Raw genomic sequence first — 22,230 nt, 5'->3', positions numbered from 1 at the left:
CTGCACTCCGGCACAGTGCCTTTGCTGAATGCTCCACTCAGGCCCCTGAATTTTATAATTTTTAGAAGATTTGTTTTTATTTTATTAAGTAAGCAATATTAATAAAATAATTTCAGTATGAATGTAAAATGTTGTTTAATGACAGTGATGACATTTGAATGCGTCCAACGTGAAAGATCATTTAAAGAAAGACCAGGTCAATGATCTAGTCTTAGAGCCCACCGTGGGGGACATTAGTGCTGCTATTACTTAACAATGTGAGGAAGTAAACAATAATAAATTTGCTTTACTTCATTCTTTTTCTTGTTTTCATCATTTAAAAACCTGCATACAGTAGAGATGTGTTCATACTCAGAAAAGTAGTCCAAAGAGTTTGATGATAAAAACAGCATTTTAATGACAAAGAGCAATTAATTTGACCTCCGAGAGACACACAGCAGATATTAATAGTGACCACAAGAGGGAGCCAGAGCACCACTGCTGTCCATAATGTAACAACACAGTAATAAGACTATTGAAATAGGCAGTAGCAGTTACCTCCCCAGTCAGCCCAGTTCTCCCATTGTTAACACAAGGCTCCTCACACCCAGTCATCTAAACATTCCAGTGTGGGTCTGTGTCTGGAGGAAGGAGCTGCTCACAGTGATGCATGCAGGGAAACACTGACTCTAAAATCTCAACCTGCAACTTCCACCCCTGACACTTCTAGTATATTTGTTGTCTTACATTTGATTTCTATAAGAATCCAGACTGACGCAGATAGTCAAAGTAAACAGCTTTTATTTCCCTAATCAAATACAGCTCATCGCTTAGCTTGTGCCCTGCTCGTTGTGTTATCTGGTTTTACACTTTGAATTTGCACAGGGTGGGGCTAGCAGCAACACACAGTCTAAAAGCGCATCTACATTTACTCTATTACAGCTGCCTTGTGCCATTCTATGCAAAATAATTAACAATAGCAGTTTGTTTCCTCCTTCAAAGGGTTTACCAGGAGAGCTGCTCTGTGATACAGCTGTAGCTCATAGCAATCGATGGAGCTGAATTCAGCATTCCTGGACTTCCAATAAGAGCATTTACACTGTGTCCTAAATTTGCATTGCGCATTTTACTTTGTAGTTTGGACATATCATTTTTTAATAGCTCTATTTATTAAAAAAAACTAAAAAAAACAAAAAAAAAACAACAACAACACAGTGTTGAACATGAGCACTCAGATTCTGATCCAATCCGAAATTATGTCTTTCGTATTACAATGTGAGTGTGTGTCTCAGTCACTTCAATCATACAAAGAGCATTTCAAGAGGAGCGATAAAGTGGAGCGAAGCGATCAAAAAAAAGGCGCCAAGTTAGAAGCAAGAATTGTGTGAATCTTGGGCCCCAGCACCTTTCCAATTGTGCCTATTTGCTTGACAAGATTGGCCTAATTGCTTCTCCTAACTTGGATTTTTGCATTTGAGATCACCCCTTTAAACAGCTGTTTGTCGAACTTGTTTTTGTCATGGGATATATTTAATATAGGGAGGTAATCACTCCATAGTGGTTGGCTTTGTGCTAAGGGTGAGGTCGTTACACTAGTAAATTCCATTTAAGGATTTGTTCTGACTGTCTCCTCGGCTTGGGCAGCCACACTATTCAGCAGCACACTGCTGTGCTGAAATGCCAGGAAGCAAAATGGATAAAAGTTATTTTTATGCAGGAACATTATTTACATTTTCTTTTTTTTTTCTCTCCTGTGTGAATTTGCTGGTGTGTAACAAGGGATCTTGACTGACTGAAACTCTTCCCACAATCAGAGCAGCGGTACGGTTTCTCTCCTGTGTGAACGCGCCGGTGTGAAACAAGGTGTCCCGACCGTCTGAAAGTCTTTCCACAGTCAGAGCAGCGGTACGGTTTCTCTCCTGTGTGAATACGCTGGTGTGAAACAAGGTGTCCCGACCGTCTGAAACTCTTCCCACAGTGAGAGCAGTGATACGGTTTCTCTCCTGTGTGAATGCGCCGGTGTACAGCAAAGGATGCTGAGTGACGGAAACTTTTCCCACAGTTAGAGCAGTGATACGGTTTCTCTCCTGAGTGAATTCGCTGGTGTGAAACAAGGTTTGCTAACGAACTGAAACTCTTCCCACAGTCAGAGCAATGAAACGTTTTTTCTCCTGTGTGAATCCGCTGATGTTTTCCAAGTTGTCCTGACTGACTGAAACTTTTACCACAGTCGGAGCAGTGATATGGCTTTACTCCTGTGTGAGTTCTCTGGTGTTTTACAAGGTCTGTTGAATCCCTGAAACTCTTCCCACAGTCAGAGCAGTAATATGGTTTCTCTCCTGTGTGAATTCGCTGGTGTGTTACAAGTTGTCCTGATCGACTGAAACTCTTCCCACAGTCAGTGCAGTGATACAGTCTCTCTCCAGTGTGTATTCGCTGATGTATTAATAGGTGTTATTATTATTATTATTATTATTCATTTCTTAGCAGACGCCCTTATCCAGGGCGACTTACAATTGTTACAAGGTATCACATTATACATTATTTCACATTATACAGTTAGCACATTATTTTACATACAATTGCCCATTTATACAGTTGGGTTTTTACTGGAGCAATCTAGGTAAAGTACCTTGCTCAAGGGTACAACAGCAGTGTCCTCCACTGGGGATTGAACCCACAACCCTCCGGTCAAGAGTCCAGTGCCCTAACCACTACTCCACACTGTGTTCTGACCGACTGAAACTCTTCCCACAGTCAGAACAGTGATATGGTTTCTCTCCTTTGTGAGTTTGCTTATGCAATTCAAAATTTCCAGACCGACTGAAACGCTTCCCACAGTGAGAACAGCGATAAGGTTTCTCTCCTGTGTGAATTCGTTGGTGTTTTGAAAGGTCTCCTGAGTTCCTGAAACTCTTTCCACAGTCAGAGCAGCAATGCGGTTTCTCTCCTGTGTGAATTCGCTGGTGTGTTGTACGGTGTCCTGATGACTTGAACCTCTTTCCACAGTCAGAGCAGCGATAGGGTTTCTCTCCTGTGTGAATTCGCTAGTGTATCACAAGGTCTCCTGAGTGCCTGAAACTCTTTCCACAGTCAGAGCAGTGATACGGTTTCTCTCCTCTGGTATTTTTTTAATTTCTCTCCCCTCAGTATTTTTAAATTCCTTAACTGGGTCCTTGCTTTAACTGCTGGACTGGAACCTGGAAAAAACAAACAGGAGAGAAAAATCAGAGACGGTTTTAAGTAAGAAATGCAGCAAATGTTCCTTCCTCATTATGTCGTTTCATGACCTTTTCTGGGTTAGGTAGTGTAGGTAACTGTAGTGTAGTCCGCACCAGGGAGGCTGCAAAACTGATTTGATTTCATCCATCTGAACGCATGAAGGAACCTTCTAACCTCTCTTTAACTGAACTTTAGAGGAATACTAAGGATGAGTTTAATTTATTCATCACAGGAATAGTAACCTACTATACTGTTTTTTCTGGTGTTGTTGATTATTGTTTATTATTTGTCAAAAAGGGTTGCAATGGGTACCTATCTGTTATTAATACTAGCCCGATCAGCTAGATTAGGATAGGGAGATTGTAGGAGGTAACAGAGCTGTACATTTCTACGAGGAATCTGTGCACTCTGATTCTGGGGCCCTGTGCCGATCTCGGAAGGTTTGATCAGGAGAGTCAGCCTAGAACTTTTAGTCTTTTTTGAAAAACAGATTTAAGGGGTGGTGTAAAGTAGACAGAGATTGGGTGTTTGAAATACTATACCAGAGTTGCCAGGTCCGCGGTTTTCCTTTAAAAAGACAGCCGCGGGAAATATTTAGGAGTCGCTGGTTGCTACTTTTTGGGCTACTTTCAAGAGGTCTCGTGGTTTTTTGGGCTAGTTTACTTTATACATATAAAAAAGAATAACTTTATTAAAAATGTATAAACTTTTGCAGCCTACCCGCCGCAGTGCACACAAACTATGTAAAACTTTGTTTCCCAATAAAATAACATATTGCGCATGACCACAACCACCACTGCGCATGACCATGCGAGTGAACAGGAGTGAGAGACGAATGATTGTGTTAATTGACAGTGAAAAGCAGCCATTTTAAGAAACAGGGTAGAAACATCGAAACCGCTAAAAAGCAGGAAAAATAAAGAAGTAATCTAAATACTGAAAAAATACTGCAAAGACTGAGAAAGAAAAAGGGTTACAAGCATGGATTAGCCGTGTACCTGGCGATGACTCAAAAGCAGCGTGTAGGTACTGTAAATGTGAAGTGCGAGCGCATCACAGCGATCTGTTAGCTCACAGTAAGACAGAGAAACATATTAGAAATGCAGCTCCCTATTCAAATACAAGAAGCTTATTTGACACAGGATTTAAGAAACAAGTTGACAATGCCATTAAAATATGTGAGTTGAATCTGGCAGCCCATATTGCTTGCCTTTCCAGCATCCACACCGTAGATCATTTGGGATGCATAGTCAGGGAAGTTGTACAGAAGGATATTAGTCTTCATAGAACAAAATGCTCAGCACTTATAAAATGTGTCATCGGGCCCATTGTTCATCAGGAGATGCTTGAAGACATCGCCAAAGAGCCACACTCTCTAATTGTGGACGAAAGCACAGACATCAGTGCAAACAAGCAACTCTGTGTGGTGTTCAGGTACTTCAGCAGAAAACTTGAACGTATCGTGACATAATTTGCCGGGATTGTTAGCTTGCCAGCCGGTGATTCTCTCAGCATTGCAACAGCCTTGTTCAAATTCTTAAAGGAAAACAAACGAAGTGGAAAGATGCATTGGTCTGGCAACAGACGGTTGCAATACAATGTGTGGGAAAAATAATTCGGTACTAACAAAGTTAAGGGAGGTGAATCCAAAAATTGTGTACATCAAGTGTGTTTGTCATTCACTGCAGCTCTGTGCATCAAAAGCAATGGACGTACTTCCTCGAAACATCGAGTACATGGTATCACAGACGTACTCGTGGTTTTCCCACAGCACTCAGCGTCAAAAGAAGTACCGCGATCTCTATGCCACCATTAATGTTGGAGAAGCCCCGCTGAAGATTTTGCAGCTTTCTGACACAAGATGGCTTGCAATTAGCCAGTGTGTTGATCGAGTGCTTTCTCAGTATGAAGAGCTAAAGTTGCACTTTCAGCTTACAAAGGACACTGAAAGGAATTACAATGCTGAACTGCTGTACCAGATGCATTCAGACCGCGTAAACAGAATGTATCTGTTTTTTTTTCAGCCCCTCGTCACTGAGGTCAACAGAATAAACAAGCTGTTTCAGCTTGACGGTGCCAATCCAGCGAAACCTCTTGCTGATTTAATGACATTTTACCGCAGTTTGATCCAACGAATCATGAAACCTCACGATTTTCCAACATGGTCATCTGTAATGGATTTTGACATAACGTCCGACAGAAACAGCTTGCCACTTTCAGCAGTGGACTTCGGGATCAAGTTCCAGTTAGAACTGTCACAATCAAAGATCGAACCTCAGAAAGCAGAGGATATCAAACACAGATGCAGAGATTACATGTTCGAGTTTCTGAAAGAGATCAAACAAAGATTGCCTCCTAATATCCAGCAACTTGAGTCACTTACCGTTCTCAGCCCAACTGTTGTACTCAGTTCCAAAAAGGAACAGATGGCAAATTTATCATTTTTGCCACTTTACAATGGAGATCTTGGCAAACTCGAACAGCAATGGCGAGCTTTGAACAATGTACACTGGGAGCACACTGAAGACAACCAAATTAAAGAGTTCTGGGTTGAAGTGGCTAAACACTCCGATGCAGCTGGTGATAAAGATTTCACTGAACTTGGTCTTTTTGCCTTATCTCTTTTAGCCCTACCATTTAGCAATGCATCAGTGGAACGTGCTTTTTCACAAATGGCCCTAATCAAAACCAAACTAAGGACCCGCATGCAAGAGAAATTGTTGGAAAACATTCTTAGGGTCAGAGCATATATGCAGCGTAATAAGTGTTGCTGCAACCAATTTCAGCCATCCAAAGCAATGCTGTCACTGTTTACAGGCGACATATATGAAGCAAATAACGCAGAAGATGGTGCAGACTCAGAGGAGCTTTTTTGAAACTAATATTATATATATATATATATATATATATATATATATATATATATATATATATATATATATATATATATATATAAAGTAAAAATGTTTTATTTGGTACATACTTTTTTCTTTGTACATTTAAAATTGACTTGAGATACACCTGCGTGATGATAACAGCTGGCCCTTACACGAGGAGTTTGAAGGTAAGAGGTTAAAAATGTTTTTTTATGTGTTATTTCAATGCATGGGGCATACTTTCAATTAACTTAACTTTTTTGTGTTTGCAAAAAAGAGCCAACAACTTGCCTTTTTTAATTTGTTAGGTGTATTTAATTGATGTGGCTGTTTAATTGATTTAAATGATGTGATCATCTAATTAGATTGGTGGCATAACTTTAAAAGATTGAACTGTTTTCTTCTTTGGGAAACAGTAGCAGCATTGAAGGATAGGGCTACATGTTAATGGTAATAAGCTTGGTTTCAGTAAAAAAAAAACAAATGAGGCTAGTTTTGAAGTGATTTTGGGCTATAAACACTGTAGAAATCTGGCAACCCTGTACTATACAGAGTATAATGGTCCTGATCCCATTCTGGTTGCGAAGACCAGGGAGTCAAGTTGTTTATTGCTAATTTCCTGAGAGGGACTGTACATACAGTTAAGCTTGCCTATGCTGGGGGGTTCCCGAGTGGCACATCCAGTAAAGGCGCTCCACGTGAGTGCAAGATGCGCTCTATAGTCTGCAAGTCGCGAGTTTGAATCTAGGCTATTCCTTTGCCGATCGAGGACAGGAGCTTCCAAGGGGCGGCGCACAATTGGCCGAGCGTCGCCCGGGGGGAGGGAGGGCTTAGGTCGGACAGGGTGTCTCGGCTCACCGCACACCAGTGACCCCTGTATTCTGGCCGGGCGCCTGCGGGCTTGCCTGTAAGCTGACCGAGAGCTGCGTTGTCCTCCGACGCTGTAGCTCTTGGGTGGCTGCATGGTGAGTCTGCAGTGTGAAAAAAAGCGGTCGGCTTGATGGCACACGCTTCGGAGGACAGCGTGTGTTCATCTTCAACCTCCCGAGTCAGCGCAGGGGTGGTAGCGGTGAGCCAAGCGTAATAAAATAATTGGCCATTCCAAATTGGGAGAAAATAATAAATTACTGGCAACGACTAAGTTTATAAAAAAAATAAAAAAAGCTTGCCTATGTTGAGAGTAATTGAACATGCAAATGGGAAAGGCTAGCCTAGGTTGCAAGAGAACCCAGAGAGTCATTTGTTAGATTGGGTTGCAGGAGAAACCAGAGAGCAGTTGAATGCACAATAAGCTTGTCAAGGTTACAGGAGTTTTCTGGGAGTAATTGTGTGTACGATAACCTTGTTTGTTGATTGTAAATGAGAGAGTAATTGGAAATAAACTCATTGATTATATGTTGATTCACAAATCTGCTGTATAAAAATAGAATAAATGAATAAGAGTGATTGAATATTAACTCCAATATATCGGAGGACAAACCCACCGATTAGCAATAAAGATCATTTTAAATCTGTGTATTAGAAATAAATGAATAAGAGTGATTGAATATTAAGTCTAGTATATTGGCAGGGGGGGGGGGGGGGGTAAGCCTGCCGATTCGGAATAAAGTCATATTCCCCAATAGATGTCATATTAACCCTGTAGACCCCAGATTAAATACAGAACCCTCCTGTAGATTCCTGAGAATTTTGACCAACAGTGGCGATTCCACCTAAGTTTGATTCAAATAAACATAACTAAAAAAAACAAGTAAAATGTATAATTACAGGTTTTATTAATTCTAAACAGGACAAATTATTCTTTGAAACAACACCAGCCTTGACAGTTTGTGCAAAGCAGACAGCAGAGTGAAGAGATGGGTAAGACGAAAGGGCTTCCAGGTCGCGTCCGCCACTGAAAAGAAAGGAGACGAGAAGGAAGGAGGGGCTTCTGTTCCATTAGCCAGTAAAATAAGAAGAGGCGGAAAAGGCGGCGGGGCAGAAGAAGGCAGCTGCCATCCTGTTGGTCAGGAAAGAAGGAGCTCTCAGCCTAGCAGTCTAAAGGGGAGGAGCTACCGCCAGCCAAGTTACCAGAGAAGGAGGCGGAGCTCTCAGCCCAGCATTCTCAGGGGGAGGAGCTACCGCCAGCCCAGGAAGGGGGAATGGCAGTCATGTCAACCAGAGGGGGCGGAGCTATGGTTCCCACGGGGAGAGAAAGTGAGCCTGTCGGAGCGTCTGGAGCCGACAGCACCCGTGCCTGAGTGGCCGTTTGCCCCAGCAGCAGCAGAGGAGTGGCTGTTGTCACCACTAGCAGCAGTGTGGCCACTGCCACCACCACCACCGCCAGAGCGGGTGTTGCTGACCCTATGCCCTGCACTGCAGCCAGATGGGTTAGTGCTGCTACATGGGGACATGGGGCTTAAGGGAAAATGTGGTGGTTAAACGTGCGCCTTCTAACAGAAACCCAGGGGGCAACAATAGGATAAAATTAGAGACAGCGGTTAGCAGACGGCAGGGCATCCAGGTTAGAAAAGGCAGCCATGTCCGTCTGGTATTTGACAGGTGTCAGGGTCAGGGTTGGCTGGACTCTAACTTTCCCACCCTCCCGCCCAGAGGTTAAACGTTATTAGGAGGGAAGGAAGGTAGCCTTTTCTGTTGGAACGGCTTTTGTGAAAGTGGGAGGAATATGATCAGGCAGTTGTCAAATGATTGGGCTTTTAAAAGAGAACTGAGTGCCAGTCAGTGCCAAAGTCATAGTCTTCAATGTCAAGTGTCAAAATGCTTGAGTGATGTTATGGGAAACATATAAAAGTTCAAAATGTATGTGAATTGTTTTTGAAAAAAAAAAAAAAAAAGTACCAGAAAACTCTGACTATTCAAAAAGGTCGCTGTAAGAGATAGCCGTCTCTTTTAAAGAAGAACATAACATTAAGTTTCATATTGCACACACTATAGCTTCTAGAGGGAGAGTGAATTAGAGGACTGGGAATGTTAATCAAATCTCTTAACTGTTTCATCGATTTTTACCTACATAATTGGGTACAATTTGGTTTCGACAAACAAATAAATACAATAAATTGAACTGTGTTTGGGATCTCAAGCTGTGTTGTACGGACTGTGTGAGAATGGAGAGAAAGATGTCCAGCTGCATTCTGGGACTACAGGCTCTCACCACACAGACACACACACACACACTCATTTCAATGCCCACTTTTTAAATAATATACTTTGAATACTTAGAAGTGATTAGGAAGAAAATAACATGAATTTGGTGATTGATTTTGCATAGAATTAATTAACACATAAAGCATTTTGTTGTAAGAATCATTTAAATTGTTTATTTCTTACTTTTGATAAACACTGAAAGACGTTGGCTGTTAACTCAATCTGGTAGTTATGGACATGTTCATTAAATTACATTGAAGTTTTACCCAATTAGCCAAATTTGATAAATTACTGTGGATGGTCTTTAGGAGCAGATCCATTACGATGTTTATCTACCAGTTCCATTGAGAAAGATCCATGAGAATAAATGCAATTCATATTACAAAAATTAAAAGTAATCTGAACATTTTAAAAGTAAGACACATTGACATTGTAATAAGAAAACAAGTTTTACTTTAGCCATTAACTAATTAATGGCTTGTAGACTGAGATTATGGAAAAGCTAATGATTAAAAACTTTACAAAAGTGGCCTTGGGCAGCAAATTGGACGGGACCACGTGAAATTATAGACACATGTGGCGAGGGGAATATGATGGTTTGTAAAAACAAGGAAACAGCCGACATATAAATGGTTTCATGTGGATTAGTGCAAATTGTTTAAAGGCTGATATTGTCTAGAATACATTCTAAATTAAAGTCTTAGACCTATATTTCAATGGGGAGGTTGGGGCAAAAGTCATGCAATATATATTTAAGGTTTTCAAATATTAACAAAGAATAAATCCTTCACTTGATTTTTCATTTCAGAAGCTGCTGTTCTGTGTGCATTGGTGAGCCTGCTAGCAGTCACTGAAATGCACCCTTGGCCAGATCCCTGTGTTCCCTCAATGAGAGATCAACAAGCCGATTACTGCTTTGCTATGAACTAAGATCTGGTGGAAGCAGTGATTAACAAACAAGGAGAACTCCACAGTGATGTTAACAGAGGGGAAGCGAGAACCCGCAATTGATACAGGCAGTACCTCCAGAACAAAATACTGATGAACAAAAACACATAAAACCTACTGGAGATGTCAAATCCCTAAAGAAAGAGGAACATGGAGGCTGGGTAATGACTTCATTCAAAGATTGGAGATGTCAAATCCCTAAAGAAAGAGGAACATGGAGGCTGGGTAATGACTTCAAAGATTGGAGATGTCAAATCCCTAAAGAAAGAGGAACATGGAGGCTGGGTAATGACTTCATTCAAAGATTGGAGATGTCAAATCCCTAAAGAAAGAGGAACATGGAGGCTGGATAACGACTTCATTCAAAGATTGGAGATGTCAAATCCCTAAAGAAAGACGAACATGGAGGCTGGGTAATGACTTCATTCAATATCCATTGTTGTTGAAAAATTCCTAATGGGGGGGGGGGGGGGGGGGATCGGACATTCCCTTTAAGGAGTTGCGAATTCATCCCTTCAATGCAAAACACACTGGAACTTACTGGTTGCAATATACCACACAATAAACTTGGACCACTCTCAATGTGTTTCAGCTTTCATTTCTGAAACAAAAACCCATTATTATTGCCACGACCATGACCAAAACCACTGATACCACATAGTCCACAGACTACTCCAGGATCCGCAAACAGACTTGTGTTTACTCGTTTCAAAAAGACTACTGTTGAAAATGTTCAAATAATCAATGTTGACTGTGCTTATTAATGTTGATAGTTGGAATAATATGCTAGAAATGTATTGTTTAAACGACATTAGGTCTAACTCGAAAGTTATCCAGGGTGCCGTTTCCCAAAAGTAACTCGACCATCGTAACAGCAACGTGTCAAATCTGATGTGTTTCCCAAACACCGTCGTTAGTCAAGTAGCTCATGAATAGCATTGTGGGTTCACGAGCGGTCTGGGGTAATTGCGAGGAGACTTTGTGAGCACACAAGGGCTGCCGAGCACCACTTGAAGTGTGTGTGTTGAGGGCATCAAACATATACATTCTGGTTTAAGTTTAATAATTCTTGCTTTGAACAGTATATCGCGTTGCTTTGTGTTGAATTTATTGCATTTATAACAAATAAAAAGGGTAATTTTATTAAGAATAAAAAAAGACCAGTATTTAATTGTATCGTTTTGAAGCCAGGTTACCTTCAATTGCAATGTGTAAAATAAAGACGCATTATATGAGGGCAGAAGTACAAAGTTTAGTAATACAAAGTGTACATAAGATCATGATTTAAATGGAAATTGAAATGATATCTGGAAGATGCTGTTATCACAATACATAATGGTTACTCCCCATGACCCTGTAAAGGATTAAGCGGTTATGGAAATGGTTACTTGGATATACTGAACGGAGACATCACCACCAGGGGCCATAAGAAAAAACAAACTATTATTATTATTGCGCTGTAAGCCTAACCTACCTGCATTCTATATCTGGGATGGATTGAACTTATTATTACCAGTATTAGACCTATTATTATTTCATTACTTATCTTTATTAATAGACAACATTGATCTATATTTATAAACAAAAGTGCTAGTAGTTTATATCTTTAATTTACTTATTTGTATATAGAGCTTGTTTTTACTGTACCGTCAGTTCAGGGGAGTCCAGATGAGAAGAGAAAGATTGAGTTTGGAACGGTTGTTTTGTATCCCTTTTCACTGTAATAAACCCTCCATGCTTGATTCAAGTGGCCTGTTCGCATTTATATAACCCATGCCTGGTTGTCTAATCTTTTTAAACCCTTACAATATTACAGTATATTAACAATACAAATTTGTATCTCTGCTTGTTCATTTTCCAAAGTTTCCTCGTCTATATAATCGCCAGGTCTCAAATAAATTGGCAGTCTCCAATAGGCGCTGGTCTGCTTGTGAGTTTTGTAAATAAATGCCTGGCCGTTTAATAGAAGTTTCACGGTATGTGTTAATGTCCATTTAACTGCTGTTAAATACTTTTGTACATGTCCGGCTACAGAGATTAGCACTGTCTCTCAGAGCCGGCCTTAGGGCAAGGCAAGCAAGGTGACCGCCTAGGAGGGCCCCACCCCCAAATTGTGTATATGACGTCTTGAAATGAATCCCGATTCAGACTCTTCACAATAATCACCTCCAAAATATATTGATTTCTGCTGACCAATTTACTGTATGCACAGACTGACAAAGTGGATGTATTTCCTCATGTGTGTACTTGTTCTGCCATAACGGCCCTTTTATTGAAGGATGGGTCCTGATCATGACATGCTTTTATTAATTAGTAAAAAAAAATACTTAAAAAAAAAAAAAAAAAACTCAAGCAAAAAAGTAAAGCTACAAAAAGGACCCTTCAGTACGGCATTCACACAGCGATATTACAGGCTCAGCTGCAATTTGGCAGCATACCTCCATTTACATAGAAGGCAGATCATGCAGTGTTAAAACATGCTGCCGGTGTGTCACACTTCAAAAGAATATACTGTATGCTGCACACATTAAATAGGGATTCGTTTTTTAAAAAACAAAAACATTCTGTTCTTCAAATATGCAAGAGCACAAAACATAAAGTCTACCGGTAACTCACATTTCAGTATGTTGCTTAGACAAGTTAAACTGATAGTTTGTTTCAAACTTTTTGTGCCATGTAATCATACACATAAAACAGTAGGCTACAGTATTTTAATTAAAGAATAAACCATTTTAGCCAGAACTCTAACTTATTCTAATAAATTAAACTTTATTTTATAATATAAAGCAGAAATGCTGTTAACATATGGTATTTTAAACAGTATTTGTGTTTTTATCATTTATATTCTGAGGTGAAATTAAATATTTAAGCTATTTATTACCCAACCTGTGACATAAAATATACAATATTGTAGCCTACGCTGGTCAGACAGTTGGTTTCGACAGCCCCGTGTCATCAGCTGCAGATGTGGGCAGGACCAGATTTCAGAACACGAAAAAATAAGGGGAGTTTTAGGACTGTACCAGTAACATCTATTACACACATTATAGGGTGTTACATACTGTCCTATACAAAATGTGGTGTCTGTTCACACTGAGAAAAATCTGCTTCACACCGGCACTGTGCCTCCACTGAACCACCTTGAGAGTGTCGCTGCATTTACCAGCATTTCCCATTGACACTGAAAGTGATTCCGCATCAGTGCCGCCACAGACACGGTGATTTGCTTCAGTGTAGACAAGTATGCGAAATGAACCTGGATGCTAATGTGGAGCCCTGCTATCTGTTCTCAGCCTCTCAGTCACATTGTGGCCATCACTCAGTGTAGAATGACAATGTCACAGCTAGTCAGTCACTCACCTGCTGGACTGCACTCTGAATGTGAGCTCTCGTCGTCCTGTCCACCTCCTTGCGTGCTGTTGGGAGAGCCTTCCTCTCCAGAGCCTTGCTTTCTCACATAGATTCTCTCCAGCACCACGCTACACTCCCGCAGGTGTACCGGACCCAGCTCAGTGGGGGCTGCTTTCAAGTCTTCGGATTCTTCCTTCCCTGGTTTCAAGAGTACCTCCTCTTTCAGGGGCTCCAGTTTAATACGCACCATTTCCAGCACCTCTTCTTTCATAGGAACTGGTTCTTCTGTCTGGGAGATCTCCAGTTCGTTGCGCTCAGCTTTAATTCCAGACACCACTGGCTTGATGCTGTCACAGGGCGTCTCACAGAGCTCTTGTTTAATGGGGAGGGAAGCCAGTCCAGTGAACTCCAGTCTAATGGGGACCAGTTCAAGTTTAGGGAGCTCCTCTTTAATCGGGACAGATTCCATCTTCACATTGTCCAAGGCATCAAACGTGGTTCTGCTTGGTAACTGTCAGAAAACAAAAGAAAAAAAGATTAAGGGCTGGTTTCATATCTGATTAGCACTAATCACCGTGTTTGTGGCGGCACTGATGCGGAATCACTTTCAGTGTCAATGGGACATGCTGGTAAAATGCAGAGACTCTTTATTCTGTCACTGACCCGTCTCTCGAGGTGGTTCAGTGGCGGCACAGTACCGGTTCTGAAGCAGATGTTTCTCAGTGTAAACTGCAATGCCACAACAGACACTGCATTTTACACAGAACAGTACGTAACACCCTATTATATTTGTAATGGACGTTAATGGTACAGTCCTAAAAAAACATTTTTTTGTGTTTTGAAATAGGGTTCAACCCATCTGCAGCAGGGAGCCGAAGTTCAAAACAAACAAACTGCAGTGTACAAAAATGAGGGTCGATAGAATAAAAGAAGTCATTTTTAAATTACTAAATGATGCTTTAATCATGTAAAACTTTGTGTAGATCAACTTATTTAAAAATGGATTGATTTGATCGATTGCTCAAAGTAGGTGTTAATCCCCAGGGATCCTAGAAATCTGTTTATAACAGAATACTGTGGAAAAATGCGCAATTTGCATTTTGGCAGAGAATTTGTATTTTTTACATTTTGTGAAGAATGCAAAGAACATCTATGAACCCCACCAACTGAATGAGTTGTAAATGTTTTAATGTAAGCACCAGTGACACTTCTGCAATGTGCACATCATCACCCTGTTGTGTTTGATCAGACGCTACACCTACACTCTACAAGAAGCCTGGGAAAGTACTGGATGCACTTCATTCATCCCGTGGGGATAAAATAAAATAAGGGTTTTGGAGGTTGCCTGTGCTTTGAAGTTTCGGTTAGGATTGTTAGGATTATGGTAAATTATAAAAAAAAAAAATCATGTGATGAACGAATAGCAACTGCCCACCAGCATCGAGTATGTGAGACCTCAGCCCCCCTCAGGCAAAGTCAGCATTTTAAAAGGGGGCTCAACCCCCCCTGTGTTTTGAGACATGTCAGGGCATCCCTGCTGATCACAAATGAAAAGAAAAATGGTTTCACATTACTAGCGTGAAATACATTGAAAGCACTTAGATCAAAATAGCTATACAGTTTGTATACACAGCAATGCAGTCGAATACGTTTGCCTAGAGATTTATTGGTAGAGAACTTCTGAGAGATATATCTTATAGTCAGTCTGACATACATAACCAACCCATAAATAATTCTTTAAAAAAGAAAATCTTATAACTGCTGTGACTACATTTTCACCATTCTGGTTGTGGTCACGTTCATGGGTTCTTTGTTAAAGATCACTTAACTCTGTTATTTTACGGTCAAAACTACAGATATATATCTATAGATAGATCTAGAGCTACAATCAGCAGAGTTCAAGTGAGATTTTGGTCCATCATCTTGGGTGATGATAAGAACACAAGAGTACACATAGTTCTATATATGTCTCTGGAGGGGTTCCAGTTTAGTAATACACACCATTTCCAGCACCTCTTCATTCACAGGAAGGGGTTCTTCTGTCTGGGAGATCTCCAATTCATTGCACTCAGCTTTAATCCCAGACACCTCCGACTTGATGCTGTCAGATGGCATCTCACAGAGCTTCTGTTTAATGGGGAGGGAAGACAGTCCAGAGAACTCCAGTCTAATGGGGACCAGTTCAAGTTTAGGGAGCTCCTCTTTAATCGGGACTGATTCCATCTTTAAACTGTCGCAGTATCAAATGGGGTTCTGCTCGGTAGCTGCCAAAAATAAAAAAAAGAAAGATTATAAGTCCTGTCAAAGAGGTTTAAGTGGGGGCTCCTGACAGGCACACCCAGTAAAAGCGCTCGCCCGAGTGCAGTGGATTTGTATTTCACTTTCAGACACCAGAAACTTAAAAATACCAGAATTATTCTGATCTGACTCTTAAGGTGGATTTCACTTTTAAATCGCCACAAAACATGAAGATGTTTAATTTAAATTACTGATTGCGCGTGCGTCTATTAAAAAACACTCCTGCAAATTCGGCGATTTTTCGGTTTAACCCTGAAGCAGAAATCGTGTTAACCATTGACACACACACACACACACACACACACACACACACATATATATATTAAACATGGATTACATTGTCAATGTGTAGTTTATACTAACGTGATAATGTTTCAGAAAATGCGGAAACATTTGACTACATGATGTATTCACACACAAACAGGAAACAGGCTGCTCTCGTACAAGCAGTGTTATAAATTATGGGGTTTCCACAAACGATTAGACTCACACTGTGTATTACTTCTAAATGAACACACTTTATTGAAAATCACACATCCGGTACAACGAACTCAGCTCTTCCCAGAATCCCGCTCTCCAACATCTTCCTACCAGACCCCATCTCCCTGTAACAAAGGTTCCCACCGAGTAAGCGCTACAATTCATTGAATCACCAGACTGTTACATTTGCTTAGTTGCAGGTTAGTAATATTACGAAAGCACACAATTACTTTAATTGCTTGTTCTTATATCACTGACCAATATAAATCCAGGATTTTATGAAATGGTTAACAACTCACCCGCTACTAATCTTCAAAACTCAAACCCGCCGCAAATCTTGCGCTTTAAAATGATGCGTCCGGTTCAGTTGAGTTTTTGGAAACCAAGCTTGTTCTGGGGGCAGAACGAATGCTTTGCTTCTGATTGGTTACTTGCGAGTCTAAAATGTTTAATGGAACATTTGATTGGCCAGATTATGTGACAAAAAGCTGGTGGGGAAAGACTGGGAAAAATTTAGGTGTGTCTGACTTTGCGGTTAAAACTACCCACTGAAATGCATAGAATTATATAAAATATTGTATAGAAGAACAGAGGCTGTATCAAACTACCGATATATATATATTTTTTTTTTTTAATTTTGCAAGATTCGTACATATACAATATTTTAATACCAGTGTTTCCAAAGATGGTTTATTCAAGTTTTTCATGGCAATGCAGTGTTGGTGATACAGAATGAGACTTGAGTTTAAAATATGTCTGCCTTGAGCAAGTGCAGGTCTGTGTCCATCCTGACCGAATCATCTGACGAGCATAAACAAATAACCACTAAACCTACTGCTGCCCCTCGTCAGCGGAGTCCAATGACACATCTAGCCCTTTATCATTCATTACACAATACAACTGAGATCGGCTGTTTTAATAACGGTGTGTGGATTTAATTTCTGCTTCTTTACGTGTTTGTTTTCCCTTCAGTATAATGTTTGCTTTTCAGGTTGTGTGTGTGTGTGCGTGTGTGTGTGTGTGTGTGTGTGTGTCGTTTTATGGCCGTGCATATGCGTTTCTTATTTTTTATTTGTTCTTACCCCGTGGTCAGTTTTGGTGTCGTTTAAATTTGGTATTTAGGCTACTGAAAGAACAATACAGACGAAAATCTTGTTTGAAGTTTGTCCGACCACCTGCAATTATCGAAATAAATAAAGTAATATGTAAATATTGGAATGAATAAATAAATACGTATGGGAATAAATACATTTATGTCGATATTTATGAATTCATTCATTCATTTTAAGCAATGCTTTTTTTCCTCGTGTGGCAGTATTCCGGTATTAGTTACTATGAAACATACTAAACCACCACAGCTTTCCGCTTACGGCCATACCACCTTGAGAACGCCCGATCTCGTCTGATCTCGGAAGCTAAGCAAGGTCGGGCCTGGTTAGTACTTGGATGGGAGACCGCCTGGGAATACCAGGTGCTGTAAGCTTTTCTACCTACAGCTTGAAAGGGGGCGCTATTTCCCCACATATTTCGAATAATATTCTCACACTTTGCTCCAACTAGAAAAAAAATTACATTTTATTTTAACATTTAACATGAAACTTTTAAAATAAGTAAATGATATGAACTCAATCCATCCTGCCCTTTTCCCATGTGTGTGTTCGAGTTTGTTAAAACATAAAAAATTACATTATTTTTCAGTTTGATAAATAGATATTGTTGTGGAATTACGTGATTTCAAAGACATTGAGATTCAATGTATTATCAGTATATCAGCCTATATATGTACAGTAAAATGGTACATGCATATTTAAATATGCTTTTCTATTTTCTAGCTGCCATGAAAACTTACTGGTGTTCCTTAAAAAGAAAAAGCAACAAATCCAACATTTGGAACAGACGGCATCTTGAGGAGAGAAGAAGAAAGTCAATAAGAAATGTAAGTGGTTTTACTATACGGTTGCAATTAAGGACAAATATTTTAACACATTGAAATGGTCTTTGTTATTGTTAACTTTTTCTTAACTCAAATTTTGAAAGATAAAAGTCAAACCATGAGGTAAAATATTACGAATTAACAAATTGTCTTAAGAATTGTATAATTGTTGATGTAGACCTGACTTGGAACCTTAAAAGTTTTGCGGAATGTATCGGACACTACTTCAAAAATTCCACATTGTATTGGACAGGATTAAGCAATATGAAAATGTCAGACGCATGGAGAGGTGTCATTCAATAGTTGAAATGCTTTGTAAAAGAAAATGTCAAAATGAAATTTGTTTATTGCTAATTTCTCCAGAAACTACAACGTCGTCTCCAAGTCCTGTCAACAGCTGAGAACAGTAGTTAGGCCCAGGCGATGGGCATCACCAGCATTTAAAGAGGTGAAGAAACACCTTGACTTACAATCCAGGCCGAGAAGCCCACAGGCAAAACCACCCAAAAATTGGGTCATACTTAATTAGAGAGCATCCTGAATTTGAATCAGCCTGGATTACTCGGGAGAACTGAGCAGTATTCACTCAAATATGTCATGATAACAAAAAACTCCAAGTCCCATAAGCAAGTTGATAACTCCTCAGCTCCAAGCTAGTGCCACTGGAAGCAAACCCTGCCACTTGTTTCTCTAGGTCTAACTCCGGACAATGCAAAATTGAAGAAACATGGCAGTTTGATTACAACATAATTTCTCATTTTTTGTTGACCCTTGCAAGGTCATAGGTCGAAGGAGAAATTTAAAAAAAAAATAACAACCATAGTTTCTGCACTCAGCATGTCATAAAAACCCCAGGTGATTTGTTCTAGTAAAATCTGCACTTGTTGATTTGGTATGGAATGCCCCATATATTAACATGGTGTGCACCTCAAATAGATGGAAGATTGGGTGCTTTAGTCTTCTTTTTCTAACTTGGATTATAACTTATAATAATAAAAATGATGTTATCTCAATTTCAGACACATTTTTAAATGAGGAACTCAGAAGTCCCTGAATGAATTTTTATTTTTTATTAAGGAGCAGCACATCAGTGTTATTAAAGTCAGTTTATTCTTCATTGTCTTGCCTCCTGTGTCATCCTTGTTACCCATCTGGTCTCCTTCATTCCTTATGTGTGCAGCAGCTCCCTGGCACACATGTCTCAACACTTATGGGCCAGTTCATTCTGAACAGGCAGATTTCTAATGCCCCTCCTAGAGAGCAGGAAAGCACTGAAAGGCTAAACATAAAACTACAGGAAGGATAATCTAACTGTACTGTGAGTCACCCAACCCTATCAAGTCCCACCTGTGTTCACAGCTCAGATCTCATAGAACTGTCTGTGACACTTATTGAAACAGAAGTGCAGCGCTTAGAACACATATACAAATAGAACTAATCCACTCTTCTATTAAACTGTGAACTTAGTGTTTGAATGAATCCCTCTCTGGAAACAGGCATCAGTGCCCTGCCAAGCTGCACACACGGCCATCACTCACACTGACCACAAGAGGGAGCCAGAGCACTACTGCTGCCCCATACTGTAACACAGTAATAAAACAATTGAAATAGGCAGCAGCAGTGAGCTCCCCAGTCAGCCCAGTTCTTCCATTGTTAACACAAGGCTCCTCACACCCAGTCATCTAAACACTCCAGTGTGGTCTGTGTCTGGAGGAAGGAGCTGCTCACCGTGGTGTAGTTTACATGTATGTGTCACGGGTAGGGTGTCACGTTGGGTTTGGGAAGGACAAGGACCTTCATGGCCGAGAGGAAATAGAATTTGCCCCACGCGGCTTGGCAATTTTGAGTGAGTATTTAGGGCGCTGGCCTAAACCTTCTATGACGCTGGTTTGTGGACTGACCACGACCTGCGTTCCCTCTGCCTGCCGGTCGGGCTTGGTTACCTGCTGGTGTGCCCTGAGGGCGATGCCTTAGATCACCCAGTGGAGCTGTGGAGACTGGGACAGTTCGTGTGACAGTCCGAGTCTGTGGAGCTCATCAGTGGCTCGACCTACCCCATGCAGAGCCACAGGGAGGGAGCAATGCGGCCACCTGACTGGATGCCTCGCGTTCCTGGTGGGATCTTTGCAAAATCTCCTCCACTGCTCGCCCAAACGTATGACCTGGGGATATGGGCGCTTCAAGCAGCGCAGCCTTATCCGCATCAGGGACCCTGGCTTGAGAAAGCCATAGCTGTCTACGAGCCACCACTAAGCTAGGCTCCAGCCAAGGGCTTGCCCTTGGAGACCGGAGACTTGCAGCAGTGTGCTGGACAGGAGGCGCAGCTCCGGGGACACAGGCCCGGGGAGTGGGGCTTCACGCAATACACCATCTAAATACGTGGTCAGCACACTAGCTGTATTAGCCAAGCGAGTTGCCTGCGCTTCTGCTGCGTAGGCTGCTTCAAATGTGTCTCCGTCACCCTGCATTGGGGGTTTGGGCACGCCGGGTCTTTAATAAGACCGCCCACCGGCGGGGTCTTAACCAGGGCTACAATGGTGGAGTCTACCAGGAGGCGAGCGATGTGGCCTGCTTCAGCACACTGAGTCCCGAGGCCGGGTGGTCCCAGGAGGAGCGTACCTCCTCCAAAAAATCTGGGAAGGCCGGGAACCTCTGGGGGCGGGGAGCCAGTGCCTGCGTCCGGAAAACGGACCAGCGTGGTTCTGATGCTGGCGTCCAGGGGAGCTGCAGGAAATCTGCAGCACGTCCCACGAGTGCCGAAATGGAGCTGGACAGTGGGGTGTCAACATGGCTGTCCAGGGTATTCTGTTGAGAATGGTAATGGACAGAATCCACCTGTCAGGAACTTCAGTATTAAAGCGACCACACTCCAGGATAAATTACCCTGAGAGGGAATACCTGCATCATAAATATACAGTAAAATAGACTATACAATAAAAATAAACTCAAATACAATATATACTGTATACAGTATATACTTGTAATACAGTTTGCTATGATATAGAAAAAAGTGCTACACCATACAAACTCAGAGAAAAAAAATATCAGTGTTAATAGTATAAAATATATTCAGTATATGCTTTTTTCTATATTTTGTAGTTAAATACTTTCAAATGTATACAGCAAGATAATAGAAGCCAGGCAAATAACAATTTGTATGAAGTGCTTATTTATTCAGCACTGCCATTGTCAATGTTTCACTCCAACATAAAGATATATTGAAAAACAAATAGAAGCTTGTAGATAACTAAACTAAACTAATAATCCATTCTGGCAACAAACAATCACACACTGACTAACCCCAGTCAGTGCAAGGAGGACACCTGTCTAAAGGTTCACTGTCATAATGAGGGTGCTTTCATTTCTACTGGTTACATGGCTGAGCAAGACGCTTCACTTCCAAGCACACTTATGCTCGTTTTTGGACCAATCGAGAACCCAGTTCCCAAGACCTTTGCCTCAATTCCCTCCACTCCTATAGAAGCCCCTGTGTCAATTCCCAGCCGAACCTTCACACCTACAGGGCCTATTGATGCAGAGGCACTTGCCAGCTCGCCTCGGACCATTGCAGAAGCTCCCAAAGCACTGACTTCAGCACGTGCTGCTGCACTGCTGCCCTTGGCTTCTAATTGAATCTCACGGAATTCTACCTTGGTAGATTCAGCTTCCATTTCTATAAAACCTCCGATTTTAGGAATCGTCATGGCAGGGTGACTTCCAGGCACATGTTTGTCCAAGTGTAACCCAAATGGACTATATTTCAATGAAGCTGGTTTATTGTGGATCACAATGCCTTCTTCGTGTTGCATATTAACATATTTAATTGAGACACTGCCTTCTTCGTCTGTAAAAAAAATAGATAGTTATTTATTTTTTTATCACATTTTTATTAGGTTTTAATGATAACAAACAAAATACACACAATAATGCATGCAAAATGTGGTCCAGTACATAGGGGGTTAACATAAGATGAGATAAAACAAATACATGAATACATCA

At 40.9% G+C, this 22,230-nt stretch overlaps 2 protein-coding genes and 1 non-coding gene across 7 annotated transcripts; 1 reads left to right on the top strand and 2 right to left on the bottom strand.

Annotated features, from left to right (window-relative positions):
- Positions 1 to 372: 372 nt before the first annotated feature.
- Positions 373 to 2,430, bottom strand: LOC131703096 (zinc finger protein 436-like; the record flags this gene model as incomplete). The annotated part of the gene is made up of 1 exon (XM_059005963.1): positions 373 to 2,430. A coding segment is annotated over one exon (729 nt), but the record flags the coding sequence as incomplete, so codon positions are not given.
- LOC131702980 (uncharacterized) lies at positions 2,428 to 16,731 on the bottom strand. 5 transcript variants are annotated; one of them, XM_059005850.1, is made up of 4 exons: positions 16,598 to 16,731; positions 15,522 to 15,784; positions 13,530 to 14,031; positions 2,428 to 3,179 (listed from the first exon to the last, which is right to left on the bottom strand). In XM_059005850.1, exons 2-4 carry the CDS (start codon positions 15,741 to 15,743, stop codon positions 3,073 to 3,075), a joined length of 831 nt encoding a protein of 276 aa, XP_058861833.1. In that variant the 5' UTR covers positions 15,744 to 15,784; positions 16,598 to 16,731; the 3' UTR covers positions 2,428 to 3,072. The 5 variants fall into 5 exon arrangements, with proteins under 5 accessions (XP_058861833.1, XP_058861837.1, XP_058861834.1 ...); XM_059005854.1 differs by having other exon boundaries at positions 2,428 to 3,172; XM_059005851.1 differs by lacking the exon at positions 16,598 to 16,731 and adding an exon at positions 16,309 to 16,583.
- A 931-nt stretch (positions 16,732 to 17,662) lies between these two features.
- LOC131703373 (5S ribosomal RNA) lies at positions 17,663 to 17,781 on the top strand. The gene has a single exon (XR_009309836.1). It is a non-coding gene; the product is annotated as a 5S ribosomal RNA (ribosomal RNA).
- Positions 17,782 to 22,230: the final 4,449 nt, after the last annotated feature.

This window comes from Acipenser ruthenus, chromosome 32, assembly GCF_902713425.1.
Source record: "Acipenser ruthenus chromosome 32, fAciRut3.2 maternal haplotype, whole genome shotgun sequence".
Lineage (NCBI taxonomy): Eukaryota > Metazoa > Chordata > Actinopteri > Acipenseriformes > Acipenseridae > Acipenser > Acipenser ruthenus.
Note: the sequence above shows the minus strand (reverse complement) of the source record. Positions and strands in the feature narration are given on the sequence as shown.

Coding starts and splice junctions, on each gene's coding strand:
- LOC131702980 (XM_059005850.1), bottom strand. CDS start 15,743: ATGGAATCAGTCCCGATTAAAGAGGAGCTCCCTAAACTTGAACTGGTC. Junction 14,032..15,521: donor ATGAAGAGGTGCTGGAAATG/GTGTGTATTACT, acceptor GTTTTCTGACAG/TTACCAAGCAGAACCACGTT. Junction 3,180..13,529: donor TTCAGAGTGCAGTCCAGCAG/GTGAGTGACTGA, acceptor TGTTTTTTCCAG/GTTCCAGTCCAGCAGTTAAA.